Raw genomic sequence first — 22,504 nt, forward strand, 5'->3', positions numbered from 1 at the left:
AAAAGTTTTCAATGTGTACAGAAACATGCTTAGAGGAACAAAGTTTTTAAAATTCTGAATGGCAGGGATAAAAATTCCTAGACTAAAATCCTATCCTTTGAAGCCTAGAAGATACATAGTTAGAAGAAAAGAAAGTAAAATATTACTTAAATGTAAATTCAAACGGGCTCCCTATGAATTCAAAGGGACATCTTTGCCAAATCTAGTAAAGGGTCCAGTCCTATGCTCTTTTCATAGTTTACATATGCCCCCAGCCCAGCTCATTTCTTCTGTACCTTTACATTCAGATGCAATCTGTATGCCAGTGACACTCAAATTTCTCTCTAGCCTGGCACATACTCCTTTGGGTTTCCAAATGTATATTCCTGTCTCTTGCATCTTTTTCCCTATGTGTATCACAGGCTTCTCTCACCAACATATCTAAAACCTAACTCATCATCTTAATTCACAGACTTCTCTTTCCATAACCCTTACCTTAATTACATACCCCTCTATCCAGTCACCCACACTGGAAACCCAGCAGTTACCCTTGCTTTCTTGAGGTAGCTCAATTCATATAGCAAACAGGTCACCAACTCTTGTAAATTCTACCTTGTAGAATTTTCCTCTCGTTTTTTCTTTTCTTTCCATTTTAATAAAAATATCAAGAAATAAGACAAACTCATGACTTAGAAACCGTATTTAAACTTATCAGTAATAGATACCAAAAGATGGGAAAGTACTGCCAATCAAAAATTCTGTACTCAGCTGTATTATTCAAAAATCAGGTGAACGTAAGATTTTCAGGCAAAACCAAAAAATAGTTCACCATTCAGAGACCTTTGCTGAATTACTGAAAGAAACTGAACCCAGAAAGGAGTGGGATCTAAGAAGCAACAAAGTAAACAAACGAGTAAACATGTTGGTAAACCTAGATATATAATGGCTGTAAAAGGAAAAATACAGACTTTGGGGGTGGAAATGTGACTTGATGAATTTAGGAATAATTTAGCCTGTTTCTCATTCCTCTTTGGAACCTACACACATTCTAGTCTCTTCCTCCTTGATGTAAGTTTTATACAGGAATGCCTCAATGGAGCATTAGTATGTATTACTCTAGGTAGGTGAGTCAATTCTGAAATAATCACAAGCCCATAGGCACCTAAGTAATTTCTCTAATGTCAATGTTGTCAGTAATAAAGCTGATATTTTTATCCTCATTGCCTACTCTCCTATCTCAATTCTTTGAAAACTCAGGAATATAGTTAAAATGGTATCTAAAAGGAAATCTATGGCTTCAGCTGTGTGTATTAGAAAACAAGGGAGACTGAAAATTAATGAGCTAGGTGTTCAACTTAGGAGATTACAAAAAGAATAAACATAAAAATATAGAAGGAAATATTAATAATAACAGATAAAATAAGAAACAGACATAAAAAAATGAAGAAAACCAAAAGCTGGTTCTTTAACAAACCATAAAGGATAAGAACCAAGAAAAAAAAGAGAGTAAAATAAACTATATTAAAAATGAAAAAGATGGACATATAGCTACAGAAGAGATTTTTCAAATTAAATGAATAATTAACTTTGTGCCAACAAATGATAACCTAGATGAAATGGTAAATTTTCAGTAAGAACATAAATAGCCAGTATTAACTCAAGAATAATAAAAAACATAGCCTATAACCACTAAAGAAATTTAATCAGTGGTCATAAATCTACTCATAAATTCCAGTCCAAGATGGTTTACAGGTTTGTCTGACCAATACTCTATCAGAGAAAAGAAAAGAGAGGAAAGCCCTTTGGCTTCTTCTAAGAGGGTAGTATAATCTTGATGCCAACAAAAAGAGTAAAGAAAGGAAAATTAAAGGCTAGTCTCACGAATATAGATACAAATATCCTACATAAAATAATCACAAGCCAAATCCATTGTATCCAAAAACAATCAGAACCATCATGGCCTAGCTGGTTTATCCCAGGGATACAAGAATGTTAGAAAAATCTGTTAACATTGACTGCATTAACAGATAAGGGGGAACAAAAAGGTCATTTCATTAGATGATGAACATTTAAGTTTCATTATCCACTTGAGAGAAAATCTCTTAGCAAACTAGGGAAAGAAGATAATTTTGTTAAGTTTCTTACATCATAAACAAAACTTTCATGTTAGGGACAAGGATGCTCATCACTACTGCTTGATATTTAACATTTTTCTAGAGAGCTTAAGCAACATAGTTAAAAAAAAGCAAATAATAGAATTAAAAACGAAAAAATAGTTATTTTCCAGGCCATGTGGTTCTGTACACAGGAAATCCAAGAAACTCTACAAGTACTAGAATTTCTATAAAAGAGTACAGCAGGCTTGCTGGATACATGATCTATAATATACATAAATCAGTATCATTCCTATATTGTAACAGCTGCTAACCATAACTACCATTTATTGACCTTTTTGGTGCTAAGCACTGATGCTGTGCTTACATTATTTAATCATAAAAACAGCCCAGTAGGTATATTCGTCTTCATTTTAACAGATTGAACCTGGGGCTTGGAGAGTTAAGTAACGTGCCAAAGGTCCTACAGGTAGAAAGTTAGGCGAGCCTGGGACTACAACCTAAGTCTCTGTGACCCCAAATCCTGTCATTATTTAACTACTAGATGCTCCTGTCCTCCCAGTAATTGTAAGGAATGTGATTACACCCCCTTGCTTCTGGCTTCAACTGTTTTTTACTTTAAGTGGTATTTTTTAAATAGAAAAATCATTTTTACACCCTCAAGTTTTACAGACAGCATGAATAAATAAATGGAGCCAGATAAATTAATTGCCCTAGGAGCGTTTTGGAATATTCCAGAATAAATCTAGCCGGTGGGCCCTAAAGGATGATGTCCGAAGAGGCGTCCGAGGAGTGGAGGCGGAGGGCCGCCCCGCAGGTGGGGCCCAGGACCCAGGACGTGCGTGGCCAGGGTTCCGTTGGGGGCGGCGGGGCCCGATCCCCGCGCTGCTTGTGCAGGGCCTGCTGGGACGCCGAGCCCTGGGCGCCTCGGAGAGCAGCATCAGCTGCGTATCCCAGGGCTCCTGTGCGCTCATGGAATGGAGGGAGGCATGACAGACACACCAGAGTCGAAGCGATACTGTACAATCCAGTTTCCTCGGTATTGCCCTAGAAAATGAATTTCCTGTTCATTGTAACAGCAGCAGGAGCGATAACCACACTTGCTGCTGCTACTGTAGCAGCATTATTAATAGTAAAAAGTATAAGTTCTTTAAAGAAGTGGGTGACTACAGACAATAAGAATACTAAAGAACCTCCTAAAAAATCCAAGGTTACTTTCAAGGTGCCAACCAATATGGAACAGGAAACACCCAAAGAACTGGACGAGAAGGAACAGGGAACACAAGAAGAAGCGAACGAAAAGGAAGAAGGCAGCCAAACTTCGTAAGTGTAAAATATAGCTTGGTTAAATTACAGACAGGCAACAGAGGCCGACCAAATGAAGAGGGAGGGCGCTGGACCACACCAGGCTCCTTTTCTTAGGACCACAGGGAAGGCTGGTGTCGAGTGACAAGTTCAGGTCACTGTCCTGTGAAACTGGTTTTGAGAGGTAGGGTTAGTGAAGCAGACTGCATCTTTTAGAATGGTGTGAAGCAAATGCTATCAATGTGCTCTTGTCTCTTGACAGAAGCTTGGCTTTTGGTATTTCAAACCCTAATACCCAAAAACCTCTAAAATTTGTTCATTCTGCTTTCACACAGGAAACTGGCTCCATGAGCATGAGGACCCCTCTTCCCGGCTCGGCATCGCCCCGGGGGCGGGGCGGGCGCGCGCCGCACAATGGGCGCCACCTCACAGAGCCAGGCGGGCGGGCGCGGGCCTCGCGCCCCACTGCGGAGCGCGCCGTGGGCGGCACATGGGCCCCTGGGGCGGCGAGGCCGGCGGGTGGGTGCTCGGGCCGCGGGCCGGCCCCTCGGAGGAAAGGGGCGAGGGGCCGCGCCCGACTTCGGGTAGGCCTCAGCAGCATCCTGCGGCCGTCACAGGCGCGCCCCTAGTTGCCCAAACGACCCCAAAGGGTGCCTCAAAAGTGTTTGCAAACCGCCGGCAGGCCGCCTCTCAACTGGCCCAACCGCAGGGCGTCCAGCTGACGCGCGGTGGCGAGCGAGCCAACTGGGCTTCCTCTCCTCCCCGATTCTCCCCGCCCCGCCTTCCCTCCCGCCCCCGGCTGGCTCATCAGCCTCCATCTTCCAGATCTTTCTTGAACCCGCAGCTCCTCGGGCGGCCGTTGCCCGAGTGCTGACGGAAGCTGCCGAAGTCAAGGCCGGGAGCAGCCTCGGGCGGGGAGCGGAGGCTCGTGCGCCTCCCCGGCGGCCGAGCGCGCAGGCGCAGGCCCCCGTAACTGCCCGTTGGAGGCGGCCGAACCGCATTGGAGAGAGACCAAGGCGGTGGGACGCGGCGCAGTTTGCGGCGCAGACGGGCTCTGCTCCCTCCGCTGTTTCTCGACGCTCTGCCCTAGTTTTTCTGCATAGCGACTGGGGGTCCTCTCTCCTTTGCTTCTCGTAGGCGTCGCAGTCCCAGCAGCAGGAGCTTAGAAGAGGACGTGGTCCCTGCAGCGGCGGCTTCAGCACCAGCACCCCGACCATTGGGCGGCGGGATGTCTGTGGTTGGCATTGACCTCGGTTTTCTCAACTGCTACATTGCTGTAGCGAGGAGTGGCGGCATTGAGACCATCGCCAATGAGTACAGCGACAGGTGTACCCCGTAAGTGCCTTTTCTGGTCAAAACCCCGACCTTAAGAAACATTTTCTCCCGCCCTTACGTTTTTCTTGCCTCCTGGTTTGCTCGGATTTCCCCTCTGATGCGCGCCGAACCCCGAGACGACAGGTGCAGCCCATCACCTGCAGTCTCTAGAGACCGCTGGTTGGCGGGCCCGGGTGGCGGTCGGGCTTCCTCGCCCTGCAAAGCTGGTTTTCCTTGAAGTACAAGGGACTTAACTAGTTTGTGCATCTCTCCTTTCGTCCACACACATGCCTTCGTCCCCGTGCCCCCGCCCCCGCCCCCCAGAGCCCTTGTTTTAGGATGCGGGACCGGGGTTGGGGTGGGACCGCCTCGGCGTCCAGAACAGCGGAGAAAAATCTCCGGTCGTCTCTAGTGGGGTTTGCCTGGGATTGTCGGCCGCAGGCGGGCATTCCCCCGCGAGCTGAGTACAGAGTTCTTCGTCCTGCCCTTCCTCCTTTCCCCGTCTCTATGGGTGGCAGCTTTCTCTCAGAAAAGTAAGAAGTCAACGCTTAGGTTGTACCCGCCAGAAGATGAATTGCAGATTCATCTGGCCTCGAAAGCCATTTTTTGAAGGGTGGGAGGAAGTGAGGTTTGTGGGGTTTTACAAAACCCAGTGTCCTTGAGAATTGGAGGTAATCGGACCGGTTTCCATGGGTGTAGGTTAATGGTGCATTAATAAGGAGAAACGCAAGGATGGGAGTCACCGGCCTTGTGTATTGGCAAGGTACGTCAATTAGTGGAAAGCAGGTGGGTTTGATCCTACCAAGAGTATCGTAGAAATACAGTGAATTGTTGGAGAGTCGGAGGCCACTATCCTGTATGAACATGATTCTGCAGTGATTCTAGTATGAAAGCTTGACGAAAGACTTCGGAGGAGTGGCGTCGTGTCATGGAAACATGTTTCCACATGTTCCGTTGTTTCTCTGGTCTGAGAAGTTTGTTGGCAAAGAATATGCTTAAGTAACACTGGCATCTGAAAAACTAGCTTCCTATTGTAGGCTCCTGTTACCAGTAATTTTATGGAGAACCCAACTGTTCATGTATTACTTTTTATGAAAAGGTAGTTTAAACATATTAATTTGACCCTTCTGACTGGTCCGAAGTATAATACCTTAAATATAAGACTAATCTCAACCAAGATCACTGTTAAATGGTCTTTAAATGTCTAAATTACTGTAGTTGTATGGATAGTTTAAAATACGTGAAGGAGTGTTTAAGAGCATTTTCCGTGAAGCGGTCTGCTTTGATTTCTTTCAAAGACTATGCTAGAAGGGTTTATACCACTTTTTTAGATGTACACATTATATTCTGTTGAAATTTTGAATGTTTGTATTTTCAAATATGGGCATAGATCAAGTAATCCTCACAGTACTGTTTGAACTTTTACTTCTACTTAATACATTTTTTCCTGGCTTTATGCACAATGAGAGACTGTGAAGCGGTAATTGTGAACTATTTATGAATTAATTGCAGCAAGATTTGTTTTAAGCCACAACAAATATCGGCCTCTGCCAGTGAAGGATCAGGAAATTCCACTCTTTTTCTTCAGCAGAGTAGAGGTTAATGGGGGCAGTCTTCGTCTTCAGTAACTCAACCTATAGAGAAAAAGTGAGCTATAGGGTGGACATTCTCCTAGTCCTTAAAGCGTTATCCTAAAAGATAAGAAACTAAAACTGTAAGAAAGATAAATTTACAGGCTCAAAAATCTTGTTAGTGCTGATTAGCAAGACTCTTTAAAGAACCTGGCCAAACTTACAGAGTGATCTCTTTAAAAATCAGGCGACTAGAGTCTTTTGGAAGTCTTTTTTTTTTTTTTTTTTTACTGTTTTTAGGCACGTAGGCATATTGACTGATTCTATGTGACTGAGATTTAATGTATTTCTGATTTGTGTGTAAGAAAGCCAATACTAATATTTAGATTTAATGATCTTAATCCAAACTAGAACATTCCTAAAGTGGATAGATCATATCCTCACTTGGCTTGCATCAGCAACTCTGCTCTCTGCATGGCTAGGCACCGTCATTTACTTCGGAGTATATCCTTTGTTGTTACTGAACAAAAAGTTTTTCATGGTAATTTGGTGCTCTTACACTGTGTATTTACTTTATGGGTCCAATTATTGAGGGAAAACATAGCCCTTCCGGGTCCCAGGATATTTATCCATTTATCGACTATCATGCAAAAAGCATTATGACTATTGGAGAAGCCTTAACTTTTCTGATACATCACCGCATTTAGTAATGCATATAAACCAGCTCTGCAAAATGTATTTTCCATATTCCAGTTGCTTACATTAAGGTAATGTGACAGGTATTTCTGAGATGCAAATACTGCATTCTGAGATGCAACTAAATCAAACATTTCCTTCCTTCATAGGAAGGAAATGTTTGGTTGGTTTCAGCGTCCATTCTTTTTCACATGTATTTCATTCTTTAACATACTTCATTACATATACGTGGGGGGATCCCATGTATAAACCAAGGAGGACAGCTTAATGAAAAAGAGAATGACTATGTTTTGGCCTATAAAAATCTGGGGACAAATAATTTAACCTGTTTATTCTTCAGATTCAAAAGTTGGAGTGTTTGACTCGCCTCTCATCTCCTGTGTAAGTTGAAGAGGGGGAAAATGGAAGAGAAAAAATAATTGCATAAATTGAAGAGAAAAATTAATTTTTCTGAAAATTTTCTTATTTTTAAAAATATTAAAATAGTACCTGCTATAAATAGTACCTGCTCATTGTAGAAAAATACAGGTATGTTAAAAGATGAAATTAAAAATTATAATTTCTCCACCCAGAAATAAAACTTCCGGATGGTTTTCTGTGTGTGTTTTCAAGGGGAAGGAGTAAGATAAACTTTATATTCTGTTTGGTAACCTCTTTCTGTGTAAACAAACATACGTCTTCTATAACATCAGTTTCAATGTTTTTGTAATCATTATGTTTCGTTAATTTCATCCATTCCCCTATTGGACATTCAAGTTGTTTATGATCTTGTTTTTGTAAACAGTGCTGCAATAACTTACCTTTGTAATTAAATTCTTGATCCTTAATCCCTTCAAATAAATTGCTAGAAGAAGAATTACTGAGCGTGCACATTTTTAAGGCCTTAGCCATGTTTGTATTGTTCAATTAAGTATAAATGTAGGGATTAGAATTTAAATCCCAGGCTTAGTTATATCCAGGTGATTAGTTTCACACGTGGGGAAAATGTACAGCCCAGAATCCTCATTCAATATCAAAATAAAACATGTGGTCAGCTGTAATCATACTGATAATAGTGATTGCAATGTGCCAAATGCTGTGCTTACACTGTCATCTATATCACAGTTTTGTGAGTTTCCTAATACCGGCTATCTTTTTTCCATAAAAAGCCTAAAGCAAGTTAAGTGACTTGCCAAGAACTAGTAAGCAATGAAATGGATTCTGTTTCAGGTCTCTCTAACCCCAGAACCCAAATGTCTTTCCCTTATCCATTGGCATAAGGATAGTGTGTGTGTTTATATATAGACACACCACGCAAACAAGATTAATAGGGATGTAACTATCAAAGGGACAAATTGCCTGGCTAAACAGTTACTGTACAGAAAAGCATCTTTGCCATCAATAAACATCTATTTTGGGCTAGTTTCTAAGAAATATTATCGTTTTGAAGTGTTCTAATAATTCTTTTAAGTTAAGGACATGTAAGAATCTTGTTTTGTTTAAAAATTCATAAATATATACACAGTATAAACATGGAGAAAAACAGTTTGGCAGACAAATTATTAACAATGGATAAATATTTCTTGGAGGTAGAATTATAGAGGGTGTGCTTTTAATTTATAATCTGTAATGAACATTTTACAATAAGGAATATGGATTTTCTTTAAATGAAACTATTTCAAACATTTTTTTAGGGTATATTACTAGTTTTATCATCACAATTCTGTGTGATCAGACTTAATATTCAGTTCTCTGATTTTCTGCCTTCATTACTTTTTGCCTAATTCTTTACCAGTTTATGAATAATCCGGAAATAAGAGAAAATGCTGTTTGTCTCAGATATGTAAGATCTCAATGCATAAAAGTAGAAGTCACTTACTTTGTGTTAAAAATAACTATACATAGAAAATGCCAAACTCCCAAAGTTAACTATGATTGTGGATGGGGGTAGTAGGGTATTTTATAGTGATGGCAGTTGGGGCAGGGAGGCTTTTACATTCTTTTGCTAAATATTCTTTTTTAATGTATAAGTTGGCCTGGTTTATATGTTTCACTGTGAGCTTATGTTAACTTTGATTTCAAATATTTTCAAGGCTAAAGAATTACACAAAGTAAGTCTCTTTGTCTCTTCCCAACCATCTCCTAAAGTGTGTATGTTTCTAGTTATACAAGTATGTGATTGATTATATGTACATAATTGAGATTTTTTTCTATTTTCTTTTTTAACAAAGTGAAATTACACATATTTTGCAAATTGCTTTTTTTTTTTTTTTTTTTAACCTCAAAATAGATTGTGGACATATTTTCAACCTTACAGCTCTAATTTACCTCATTCTTTTTAATAGCTGTACAATATTCCATTGGTAGATAATCTGTCATGGACATTTCAGATTATTATTTTGCTATTGAGAGATAATTCAGTGAACACCTTTTTTTTTTTTTTAATCAAATCTGCTGAGGTGAGCGGAAGAGCAAGTGGTGTCTTTTATGAGTTTAAAATCTTTAACATACCATTGATAGTCTTTTCAGTGTGCGGTCATTACAATACAAAGTAATGAGCACGGCTGTGTTCTGATAAAACTATAAAAAAATAGGTGGCAGGTGGTAGTTTGCAAACTTCTGGTCTAGACAGGCATAATCAAAAGAATATTAAAATGGATATGCATTGATATTTGTGTTTGAACTGAGTGAATTTTAGGTAATATCAGTTTTTCATACAATATATCTAATCTGGTAATCTAACAGTTAAACAATATGTAATTTAATGTAGCTAATGTACCTAATTAAATTTTTAACTATTTTGTCCACCTGTGTAAATGTCTGTTACCTATTAATAGTTTCAAGTTATGAGCTAGTTTATTTTACTTATGAATTATATTTACTAAGCATTTGAAAACTCTTAAATTATTTTTTATATGTTAAAATGTTTAATCCTTTGGCCATAATGATAGACTGGAAGTTTTCTGTTATTATTAAATCATGTGTGCCTAGAGGTTTCAAATTGCAACAATAAGTCCTTTTGAGAACTTTCTTTCCCCTCCTCCTCCTAGGATAGTACTTTTTCCAAATAGTTAAGTTTAACAAACAATATCTGGATGTCTTCTTCAATGCAGAACTTCTCACATCCCTTAATTTGTTCATAAGCATTGAAACTCTCCAAGAAAAGAATGTTCACCCGAGTTTATTTGAACCTCTAAGAAACTATGTTTCATAGAACACTATTTGGGAAATAATGCACTAGGGTAATGGTTCTCAACTAGAGGTGATTTTGACCCTGAAGGCTGTGTTCCCCACTGCCGGGGCTGTTGACCAGGCCTCAGAGCTTAACCGCCACCCCCACCCTCCCACCGCGCATGATCCATGGAAAAATTGTCTTCCATGAAGCCTGGGGGTGAGTGGCAGGGGGCATGTGGCAGGAGGTGAGCAGCGGGCAAGCCACAGCGAAGCTTCACCACTCCCCATCGCTTGCAACACTGCCTGAGCTCCACCTCTGCGCCCCCACTTCACTCCCCATCCATGGAAAAATTGTCTTCCATGAAACCAGTCCCTGGTGCCTAAAAGGTTGGGGACCACTGCCCTAACGGACATCTGACCACATCTGGAGATACTTTTGGTTGTCACAGCTGGGGGTGGAAAGGCATTACTGGCATCTAGTGGTTAGAGGCCAGGGATGTTCCTAAAGTCCTGTAGTGCACAGTACATTCTCCCAACAAAGAATTATCTGGCCCAAAATGTCAGTAGTGCCAAAATTGAGAAATCCTGCTCTATGGACATCTTGGCAACCGTGGTTGAAACTAGTTGCTCATCTTAATTTAAACCTGTTGATTGTACTTTCCTATCATTAATTTAGCTATTTGTGTTTCTTAGCATCTATTCAGCGATAGCAAGAAGAGCTAAAAATGCTAATTGTGATCTTATGGAACTGGCAAGGGAAAAAGAAATGGGCTGTTTTTAAAGCTTAAGTGGTAAAATTGTTAGGTTTTTAGTCCTTAGTGGAGATAGATAAAGGAGCAAACAAATTTGGAAGAGGGCTGACCTCTTAGGCAACAAATCTCTTAGTCTTCTGGCAGTATGTGTTTTCTCCAACTGATTATGCTTGGCTTTATAAAAATAAGCTTTAGAAGAGAGAAAATCTTAAATTTTAAGGGAAAATACAGATCTTTCTTAAAGTAACATCCTGAATTTGATTTTTATGCCCTTTCCTACTAAAGAACATAGAACGTTTAGATATCTTTTTTGTTCAGAATTTTGTAGCATTTGCTGAGAATCTAGGACTACCACAGTGGTAGCAACAGCAGGTTGGATGTTACAGATTTAAGCTGCATTGTTTTTTAGATATAAAATGAGATTTCTAAATGTAGTCAAAATAATCTATAAAAAGTGTAATATAAATAGATTCTGTTCTGTAAATTATGTCCTTCTCTGAAAAAACTTTCTGTCAGCCTCATATGTGTTATAATGTGATTATTTCCCTTAGTAGTATTAAGTCAGGTAAAAGTTTGGAGCGAGAATAGGTATGTAATTTATTTGGATTTTTCTGAAGATCTTTGGTAGGTATTTTTTATTTAATAGTTGTAACCTTTTAGAATCTTTTTGGAAGAAATTTGAAGGAAGGAGTTTGAAGACCTTTAGCTTTGTGAGGTTGGTTTTCTATGTGTTCAAAAATGGGCATTTCTAAGCCTATTTAATTTACAAGTTTTTATACTTTAAAAATTGTCTATTTTTAACTTCAGACAATATCTCATGATGGTAACTGTTTTTAAATGTTCTAGTGGCTCCATTATAAAAGCAAAAAGGTGAGATTAATTTTAATATATTTTATTTAACTCAATATATCCAAAATCGTATCTCAACATATAATCAATATTTTAAAATAGAGATTTTTGCTTTTGTAATATTAAATTTTCAAAATCTATGTTTTATTTTACACTTATAATGAGCACATCTAAGTCAGACTAGTCACATTTTGTGTGTTCAATAGCCACATGTGGCTGGTAGCTAGTGGCTACCATATAAGACAGTGAAGATCTAGTCTGTCACCAAGTTCTTTGAGTTTTACCTCCTAAGTAGTTCTTAATTTCTCTTTCTGTCTCAGCTGCTGCCATCCTGTTATAGATTACTAATAACTTCTTGCTCTCCTCTCATCAGTTCAACTATAGTCAAAATGATCTGCAACAAACTCTCTACCACTTTTATCCCATCATCATTTACTCTTCAAATCTCATCACTGCCTCAGTTAAGGTTTTCCTGACCTTCCTCCTTTAGTTCTTGCTGTTATCTACTTATATAGCACCATGTGCCCCCTCTGGTAGCCCCTAGTTTACTTTCGTTTTTATGAGTCTACAGTGTTGTAAGATCCAAGAGAGCCTCTTGTCTGTCCTCTTTCTCTCACTGTTATATCCCTACCAACTAACAAACAGCGTGCCAGGCATATGGTAACTATTCAACAAACATCTGTCAAATTGACTAAATGAACTTTTTAACCATTTGCCTCCCTGGAAAATCCATTGGTACCTAACATAACAGTGGCTTGTTTGGCCCTTGAAAAGCACTACTCTGGAATATTGCCTTTTCAGTTTGTATTATGTATCAGTATGCAGTGTCCTCTCCATTATTTAAAAACCTTTAATGAATTCCCATTACCTACTGAATAAATTTCAAAATTATAATCTGGCTATGATAGTATCTTACCAAACTGTCCTATGAAACTGGCCAAATCGTATTCTTCCTAGTCTCCGAAAAAGCATTATCCTTAGGAGCCATCATTCCATTCACTCAGTAAGTTACTTTTTACTAAGTACCAGACAATGATCTAGACTCGTGCTATCCAGTAGAACTTCCTGTTTTTCTATGTGTATTCTGTTTTCTGAACATCCACTAGCTACATGTGGGTATTGAGCTGAGCACCTGAAATGTGACTGGTCCTGGGGAACTGAATTTTTTATTTTATTATAGTTAATTTAAATTAGCCACATGTGGCTTGTGGCTACCATATTGGATAGTGCACAGTAAGGCAGTGGGCATGCATTACCCTACCCTTCCTGGAGTTCACATTCTGGCATGGAGATACAGCCAGTAAATAAATTGTCAGGTGGCAATACATACTGTGGAGAAAAATTAAGTCAACAGTATGAGGTATGTGTTGGGAAGGAGCAGGAATATCGTTTATATAGGATGGTCAGGATAGGTGTCTCTGATAAGCTGACAGTTGGGCAGAGACATGAAAGAAATACGAGCACAAGACATATGGATATATATATTTAGAATTGTTCAGAAAGAGGGAACAGCATGTACAAAGGCCCTGAGGCAGAAGTGTGCTTGGCAGATTCTAGAAATAGCAAGGAGACTTGTGTGCCTAGATTGAAATTGCAAGTAGAGTAGGAATTAGACCATGATTGGGTCTATTATCTATTTGTGAGACATGGCACCAGTGGAGGGTTTTCAGCAGAGGAATTTCATGATCTTAGTCCTGAAGGTAGATTACTTTGTCTATTATGTTGAGAATAGACTTACACCTAAATACCAGGAACATCCTCTTCTGCAAGACAGATACATATTAAATGCTTTTACCTGTTTTAAGTCTTAATTCAGAAGTTACCTCTGTTAACTAGAAATGATTATTCTTTCCTTTGCTAGTATCATTCATAATCCTGTATGTCTGTTGATTTTTTTCAATAGACTATAAATCCTCCAAGTACAAGGATTGTGGCTTATATTAATGTATACACAGTGCTTATAAATGTTTGTTGATTGAATATAGTTTGCTGTAGTTATTGAAATCATGGAATTACTTTCTTGAATTGTAACATGAAATGGCATTTTGATGAAAATGTTATTTTATACTTTTATATTACATTTAAATGCAATAATTTATATATTTTTTGTGTGTGCCAGGTATCGTTCAAAGCATTTACCTATATCATCTAGTCTCTTAATTCTCACATAACCCTATAAGAAAGTATTATTATCAGTGTTCCAGATGGGAAGCTGAGGCAAGTAATGGTCATGTAATTTTGATAAGATTAAGTGGCAGAGCCAGGATTTGAATCCAACCAGCCTGTTAAATTGACTAAAAGGATATTTTAACTGTTTTCCTTCTCTGAAAATCCACTAGTCAATACAGTTTTTTTGAAAAAATAGGTCATAGACCAATAGAATTTGAAAACCAATTTTGGGAACTAACATTAAATTGCTAGCTAAGACTTTTTTTTAAATTCGAACATTCTGACCACCATTCCATAATTTAGGAAAGTTTTAAAGTATATAAAATTTCAATTTGTATAACCTACTTTTAAAATAACATGGTGATTATTAATCCTTTTAAATTCATTTTTTATAAGGAGAAGCAAAATAGTAGCACATTAATATAAAAATACCATGAAAACAAACTTTTGTTTTCTTTTGTTTAGGGCCTGTATATCTTTGGGATCAAGAACTCGAGCCATTGGAAATGCAGCAAAGAGCCAGGTAAATTGATAATGTGGGTGTTTTGACTTACAGGAAGAATTAACTGAATCTTGGTAACTAAGTTCCCATGTTAGATAAGAATAAAAAAGAGTGAGGAAAATATGACAGATCCTAACATCTTTGTACTTTATTAGATACAATTTGATTTGGGTTGTAAAGTATGTCTTGAATTTTAAAATCTTTTTTAGTTGTGAAGTTAGGGTGTGCTACCAGGTGACCTCAGTTTTTCCCTGTGTGATCACTTTCTGTGAAGGATAGTCTATCTAGAACATATACTTCGATGATAAATAAGCAAATGTCTTTGTAAAAGAAGGTGGAAGAAATAGAAGAACTGATTTCCAGAGTAACTCAATATGGCTGCCACTACTTGATGTGGCATCTGTTTAAGTATTTGTATTTCTAGGCTTCTGAAATGCTTATGAGTAGAACATTGACTGTTAACATTCCGTGCTATAGGTTGATTTTCCTTGGACTTTGTTTACTTCCCTTAACCAAAAGGCCTTAACAATTATTTCTTACATTTTTATGTACTTTGGTCTTTCTTCTTCCTTATAAAATAACTCTCTAAGGAGCTTTTTTCTCATGACTTTTTAAGACAAATTGACTCATTTATCCAGGAATTTTTGCTTCTGATTTTTTATCAAGGCTATCTTTTATAATTGCCCTACATAAGAATGTGTTTTTATTTTCTACTTTCATATTGTATGTTGAAAGATGTTGGATTTCTGCTAAAATGGCGCCTTAAGTTTATATCTCATGTTCTGACTGATCTTCTAAATGTATCATAGATAAACAGAGTCTCTAAAGAAAGCAACATATAAAGTTTCTCCTAGGGTGCTAAAGAGACCAAAATGATAATTCAGCATCCCTGTAGTTTTCATCTCATAATTGAAGATCAAGCTTTATTTGGCTTTAAAGATTACTAGGGGGACAGCAACTGATCTCAATAATATTCTGTAGTTAGAACTACATGTTCTAGTTAAAGAAAAAAAAATTACTTTGCCAAAATACAAGCCATTTACAAATTAATACACTTTCACTTAGCACCATGCTACATGGAAGGGATTTTAATTTACTAGCCTAAGGAGCAGTTCTCAGCAATGGAGGCCACATACAAGTACATCAGAAATTTTAGAAATATCAGATGTTGAGAGGAAAAGAAAAACTAGACAATAAAAAACATAGTTTAAAAACACAGAAATGGAAGTGGAAAGAAATAAGAGAAATCAAAGATATACAGGTTAAGTATTCCTTATCTAAAATGCCTGGGACCAGAAAAGTATTTGGTTGGACGTTCTGATATTCTTATACAAGTAGACCATCTCAAGTCCAGAAATCCAAAATGCTTCAAAATCTGTAGTTTTTGAATACCAAGGTGATGCTAAAAGGAAATGCTCATTGGTGTATTTTAGACTTCAGATTTTTGGATTTGGGATGTCACAGCACAAGTGTTAAGGAAAACCAAAGAGATGAGTTGTAGGTAGATTGTCATTATATTTGAAAAGTTTTAAAGTTTTGTTCTTTTTCCTTTGAAGACATTAATTTTGAATCTTACATTCCTAGGAGAATTGGGGGTCAATAGTTAAGATGTATACATTCTCTTTGTATAGTTTTACGGTAAATCGGAAACGAGAAAAATGAATGATTATGTGTAATTCTGAACTTGGATGTGTAGCATAAAGAGAACTTGGTGGTTCTCGAGTATTAGGATAGTATTTTATTTTTCATTCATTAAGTAATTGATAAATATAAGTATTTACTGCCAACAGATAGTCACAAATGTAAGAAATACAATTCATGGCTTCAAAAAGCTTCATGGGAGATCATTTGATGATCCCATTGTGCAAACTGAAAGGATCAGGCTTCCCTATGAATTGCAGAAGATGCCCAATGGAAGTGCAGGAGTTAAGGTAAGCTTTATATTCCCAGAATACAAATGTATCTTCAAATTAAAGAAACCAAATGTGATAATATTGCTATTTGTAATTTGTAGTCTAACCTTTTTCCTCCAGATACGGTACATACATACCCAAGGGACAGGCAGTTTTCATAATAATTTTAGTAAATGCCAAGAAATTCTGATTTAGACTATCTTTTTAATTCAAATAATACTTTATTGTCAAGGAAAAAATTACTATTATTTGAAGAACTCTAATAGGTGAATAGTTTTTAGGGGATAAAGACAGGCATATGTGATTTGGAAGAATAGACCCAAAAAGTATGTTAGTTGCTATAAGTTTTTTCTAATGTAGAAGAATCTTATAACATATTAGAAATATTAAATCAAACTTTTCTTCCAAGTAAGAGATGGATTCTGGACTTTTAATTCTACATTCTGAGATAGTAAGTTATAAATCAGTTAACAGCAGTCCCCAACCTTTTTGGCACCAAGGACCAGTTTCATGGAAGACAAGTTTTCCGTGGGGAGTGGGAGGGTGTTCAGGATGATTCAAGAGCATTACAGTGTTGTGCAGTCAAACCTCTCTGCTAATGATAATCTGTATTTCCAGCCTCTCCCCAGCACTAGCATCACCACCTCAGATCATCAGGCATTAGATTCTCATAAGGAGCATGCAGCCTACATCTCCCTTGCATGTGCAGTTACGGTACGGTTCCTGCTCCTATGAGAATCTAATGCTGCTGGTGGTCTGACAGGAGAGACGTAGCTTATGCGGTGATGAGAGCAATGGGGAGCAGCTGTAAATGCAGATGAAGCTTCACTGGCTTACCTGCTGCTCACCTCCTGCTGCGTGGCCAGTTCCTAAGAGGCTACGGCCCATACCAGTCTGCGGCCTGTGGGTTGGGAACCACAGAGTTAACAAAACATGTTTGTGTTGATTTTTCAAAAACTACTAGAATACTGCAAAACACAGTTACTATATGATCCAGAAATTCCATTCCTGGGTATATTCCCAAGAGAGTTGAAACATGTCTATCTGTCCATGTCTTATTACTTTGACCGTGATGATGTGGCTTTGAAGAATTTTGCCAAATATTTTCTTCACCAATCTCATGAGGAAAGGGAACATGCTGAGAAACTGATGAAGCTGCAGAACCAACTAGGTGGCCGAATCTTCCTTCAGGACATCCAGAAACCAGACCATGATGATTGGGAGAGCAGGCTGTATGTGATGGAGTGTGCACTTGGAAAAAAGTGTGAATCAGGCACTACTGGAACTGCACAAACTAGCCACTGACAAAAATGACCCCCACTTCTGTGACTTCATTGAGACACATTACCTGAATGAGCAGGTGAAACCCATCAAAGAATTGGGTGACCAACCTGCGCAAGATGGGAGCCCCTGAATCTGGCATGGCAGAGTATCTCTTTGACAAGCGCACCCTGGGAGACAGTGAAAAGAGCTAAGCCTTAAGCTAACTTCCCCATAGCCACGGGGTGACTTCCGTGGTCACCCAGGCAGTACATGCATGTTGGGGTTTCCTTTACCTTTTCTATAAGTTGTACCAAAACATCCACTTAAGTTCTTTCATTTGTACCATTCCTTCAAATAAAAAATTTGGTACCCCCCCAAAAAATTAATAAAATATGAATGTTCTTAACAGCATTATTCCTAATAGCCAAAAAGTGGAAATAATCCAAGTGTCCATCAACTGATAATTAGATAAAATGTGGTAGATCTATGTAATAGAATATTACTTGCTCATAGAAAGGAATGAAGTACTAATATGTGCTATAACATATATGAACCTTAAAAATATGCTAAGTAAAAGAAGCCAGATACAAAAGGCCACATACTGTATGATTCTATTTATATAGCATGTCCAAGTTAGAGCAAATCCCTAGAGAAAGAAAATAGACTAATGGTTGCCAAGGGTTAAGGGGAAGGGAAAGTGAGTGGTGACTGCTGATGGGTACAAAGTTTCTTTTTGGGTAATGAAAATGTTCTAGGATTAGATAGTAGTTATCAGTGCACAACTTTGTGACTATACTAGAAACCAGTGAATTATACATTTCAGAAGGGTGAACTTTTTATGCTATGTGAATTATTTCAAGAAAGCTACTTTTAATAACTAAACTTGATTATGTGTATTATGGATATACACATATTTCCATTTTTTTTCTTTCCATTTTGGGAAGAGGGTTCTGATGACAGGGTGGATGATGAATTGTAGCGAGAAGATAGGAAGGAGACTGTTAGAGTAGTTCAGGAAAGACACTTTGAGAGGTTAAAGACAAGGAAACAAATTGTGAAGCCATATTTTAGGTGAAATTTTCTGGTTATTAACTAGGAAGCTAGGTGAGCTATGATAGCTTCAACTGAAATAAATAATATTCATATGCTCGGGTTAATGATCACCCGGAGCAATATTTTCCTACGCCAGTTTAAAATTTAAACTACTTAAATTGTTTTGCTTTTATTCTTTAAACTGAAAATTAATAGATCATGCTTTGGAAATAGGCCGCAAAAATCAGAATGTTTTTAAAGAAAACCAAAACCCAATATTTGAGTGATAAAATTTTTATACATTCATAGTGCCTGCAAACTAGTTGAAAAGGCTTTGAAAATATCAGTCAGTCCTGTGTTGAACTAAGTGTCTTCATCTTTTGATGACAACATCTTCAGCATTCAATTCCTCAAGCATTTTATCCATTTATTTTGTATATATTTGAATATACTTCAATGTTTATTTCATCTAATTTTTTAAATATTCTTATACAAAAGATTACTACTGTGTTGTTATGCCTCCTATAGTGAGACTAAGGCCATGATATTTGATCCGTTTTGTTTCAGTGTACTTGATTTCTTCCTACTCCCTTGGTTTAAAGGCAGTAATTTGACATCATTTGTTTTTGAACTTACTGGTAAATGGATGTGGAAACAAATGATTATCAATTTTAGGTTTGATTCAAAGTAAATCTGATTAGATACACATATTTAGGTCAGATGTGGTGGCTCATGCCTTTAATCTCAGCACTTTTGGAGGCCGAGGCAGGAGAATCACTTGAGGCCAGGAGTTTGGGACCAGCCTGGGCAACATAGTGAGACCCCATCTCTACAGATAATTTAAAAATTAGCTAGGTGTGGTGATGTGCACTTGTAGTCCTGACTACTCAGGATGCTGAGGCAGGAGGATCGCCTGAACCTAGGCGTTCAAAGCTGTAGTGAGCTGTGATCATGCCACTGCACTCCAGTCTGAGTGACCAAAAAAAAAAAAAAAAAGATACACACATTTATACATACTCATTTACATAAGTACATTGTGCTGCTTTAGAGAGTTCTTCAAAGCTCTTACAAAGGTTAGTGTTGGAGAATAAATTTATTAACTGAGGATTCACTGAGGCTATGCCTTTTCCACAGTGAATTAAATGTGCTTTTTTATATGGGTTCTAAGGTAACTTTGTATTGCTTATGAATTTTGTGGTTGTCATAATAAAAATATGAATAAAGCATAAAGCACAGTTCCTCTGGTATTTTTTGGTTAAGACTCACTGAAAAGTTTCATTTTATTTGCCTAAATGCAACCTGATCTTAAACCTGTGTGTAATATAAGATGAAGCAGTTATTTGGTCTAAAAAAATATTTTTAATTTTATATGTGCATCTTTTATATTTAATTCAAGTTGTCCCCAGAAACTTTGGGGTAATACGTATTAAATTTGCTTTTTTGCATAAGAAAATTTTCTCTTTTTTTTTCTTTTGATGTTCTCATTTCTTTTTCCTAAAACTGTATGACTAAAGTTTTCATTTTAAACCTAGGGAGAGTACTAACTTTCAAAAGAAATATTATTTGATCTTTTTCTCCTTCATTGTTTGCTGTGTCACACCTGGGAAATGAATGATAAAGATTGCTTTTATGGGAGGTGGGGATCTGAGAGGATAGTGACACTTGAAAATAATTTGCTTGGTTATAATACTGTGTGAAGGTAATGGAACCTCAGAAATGAGATGTCTTCACTGTTTTTAATGAGGCCTTGATTCTATAATAAAATGACAGTCTTTCTAAAATTCCTTGAGCAAGGACTTTGGCTTTTTCACTGTTTTGTATCATGTGTAGAGTAGATGCTCACTAAATACTTTTTTGGATGAATAAATGACTGTTAATAATAGATAGCTCGACTTTTGGTTTTAGGTACGATACCTAGAAGAAGAGAGACCTTTTGCAATTGAGCAAGTTACTGGAATGCTGTTGGCCAAGCTTAAAGAGACTTCAGAAAATGCTTTGAAGAAACCAGTAGCCGACTGTGTAATTTCAGTAAGTTTTACTTCAGTAATGAATACTCTTGAATCACATTGTTCGGTGTAGTAATGTAATATTGAAATATTTTTCTTCCCTTTATACTTTCTTCCATTATCCAGTAAATAACCTAAGTCCTGTTTGACTTTTTTCTTTCTAAAAAAAATTAACCTTATTTGGTAAAGTTTAGAATTGAACTACCTGTAAAGTCAATCATAATAATCAATGAATCTTAAAAAAACTAAGGTATATGATTAGTTAGTGGCTGCTGTACCTGCCACTTATCCCTAAGAATCTTCCCAAGTAGCACTTAACTCCCCACCTATATGGATCTTAACATTTTACGGCAAAGATTAAAAATTCCCAGTTGGCAATTTAAGGTTGCATATTCTATATTGGCAGGGGGAGACATTTAAAGATTCTTAACAAAACATTTAATTATTTACCCTATCTTATCTCTTCAGATACTATTTATTATTGTTAACTAGTTTTTAAGTTACATGTTGCCACCTAAATGTGATACATTCCTACTATAAAATTTGACTGCATAAATTTAAGAGTGTCGTGTTACCAGAAAAATAGAATCAGATTATGAACTCTTGGGTGAATTTAGTAATTTTTTTCATAGGCATTTAGAATTATTTAAATGGGAGAAAAATATTAGAGCTTGATATTTGCCACTCATTTGTAATAGTAATTAATAGTTTACCATTGATTGACCAGGCACTGTTACAGGCATTTTATCTGTATTAATTCATTTAATCCTCAGAACCACCCTATAAGGTAGGATATTATCAACTCTGGTTTTATAGATTAACAAAGTGAGGCATAGAAATGTTACATAACTTGCCCAAAATCAACAAACTAATAAGTGGTAGAGCTCAATAGTTCATTCCCAAGCCTATGCTCATAACTTTTCTGTTATACTGCCACTTGAAAGTATGTTAGAATGATACAAATTTTAGAAATTCATCTTAAATACATTCCTATTTTAACTATACTTGCTTTTACTTTCATGTCAGATATTAGTATTAGAGTAATAAGAACTTTTGACCATTATTAACTTTTTGGTTTGTACAGTACACCCATTGTGAGCTCCATAAGGGCAAATGTTTTGTCTTTGTCCACTATATCCCCCATAGCCAGAAAAGTGTCTGGTACAAAAGTGCTTAATGAATATTAAATGAGTCATACATTATAATTTAGATTTTTATCAGGAGGATAATACCGAATAAGGATAAGCTTATCAAACACAATTCAGGTTCTTTTTCCTATTGTTAATATAGGTTAAATGACATTTCTAAATTCACAAAACAATAAAATTGGAGGAGACTATGTACTTGAAACTTAAATTGGAAGAGCCCCCAAGTTATTTTGTGCATGATTATACTTATTAGCTTTTTAGAAATCTTTCTGTGTGGCAAATCAAGGTACTTGTTAGTTTCACATAACTGAGGATAGTCATAAATCTTTATAAGCTTTATGACTGAGTTTATTTAATTTTTTAATAGTTTAATTTTTTTGGTGATTTTAAAAGAAATACATGTTCATCAGAAGTTCCCTGCAATATATATTAATAGTTCTGCCCTTTTGAGATAGAACCATTTTAAACAGTTGGAATTATGTTTTTCTAGTTGTGTAGATGGACACAAAAATAAATCACACTATACATAACCCTTTTTAACATAAAGATACTATTTCATGACAATTTAGATCTACCTGATTCTAACAGCTACATAGGATTCTGTTATATGATTATACCATAATATATTTAATCTCATTTTAACAGACTTGTGGGTTTTCGAGTTTTTAATATTAAAGTTGAGCAAGTATGTTTTTTAATAAATTAGCACATGAAGTGTTTAGATTAACAAAACTTTTC

At 37.0% G+C, this 22,504-nt stretch overlaps 1 protein-coding gene and 1 pseudogene across 2 annotated transcripts in view; both read left to right on the forward strand.

Annotated features, from left to right (window-relative positions):
* Nucleotides 1-4,626: 4,626 nt before the first annotated feature.
* The window catches only part of HSPA4L (heat shock 70kDa protein 4-like), a 75,256-nt gene continuing 57,378 nt past the window's right edge, over nt 4,627-22,504 (forward strand). The window contains exons 1-4 of the mRNA XM_012643281.1: nt 4,627-4,733; nt 14,368-14,425; nt 16,195-16,335; nt 20,518-20,640. Coding sequence (XP_012498735.1) covers nt 4,627-4,733; nt 14,368-14,425; nt 16,195-16,335; nt 20,518-20,640 — 429 coding nt within the window. The remainder of the gene's footprint in view (nt 4,734-14,367; nt 14,426-16,194; nt 16,336-20,517; nt 20,641-22,504) is intronic.
* On the forward strand, nt 17,359-17,952 carry LOC105809475 (annotated as a pseudogene). Its single transcript, XR_001137444.1, has one exon. The product of XR_001137444.1 is annotated as a ferritin heavy chain pseudogene (transcript).

Source organism: Propithecus coquereli, unplaced genomic scaffold, assembly GCF_000956105.1.
Source record: "Propithecus coquereli isolate 6110/MARCELLA unplaced genomic scaffold, Pcoq_1.0 Scaffold195, whole genome shotgun sequence".
Taxonomy (NCBI): Eukaryota; Metazoa; Chordata; class Mammalia; order Primates; family Indriidae; genus Propithecus; species Propithecus coquereli.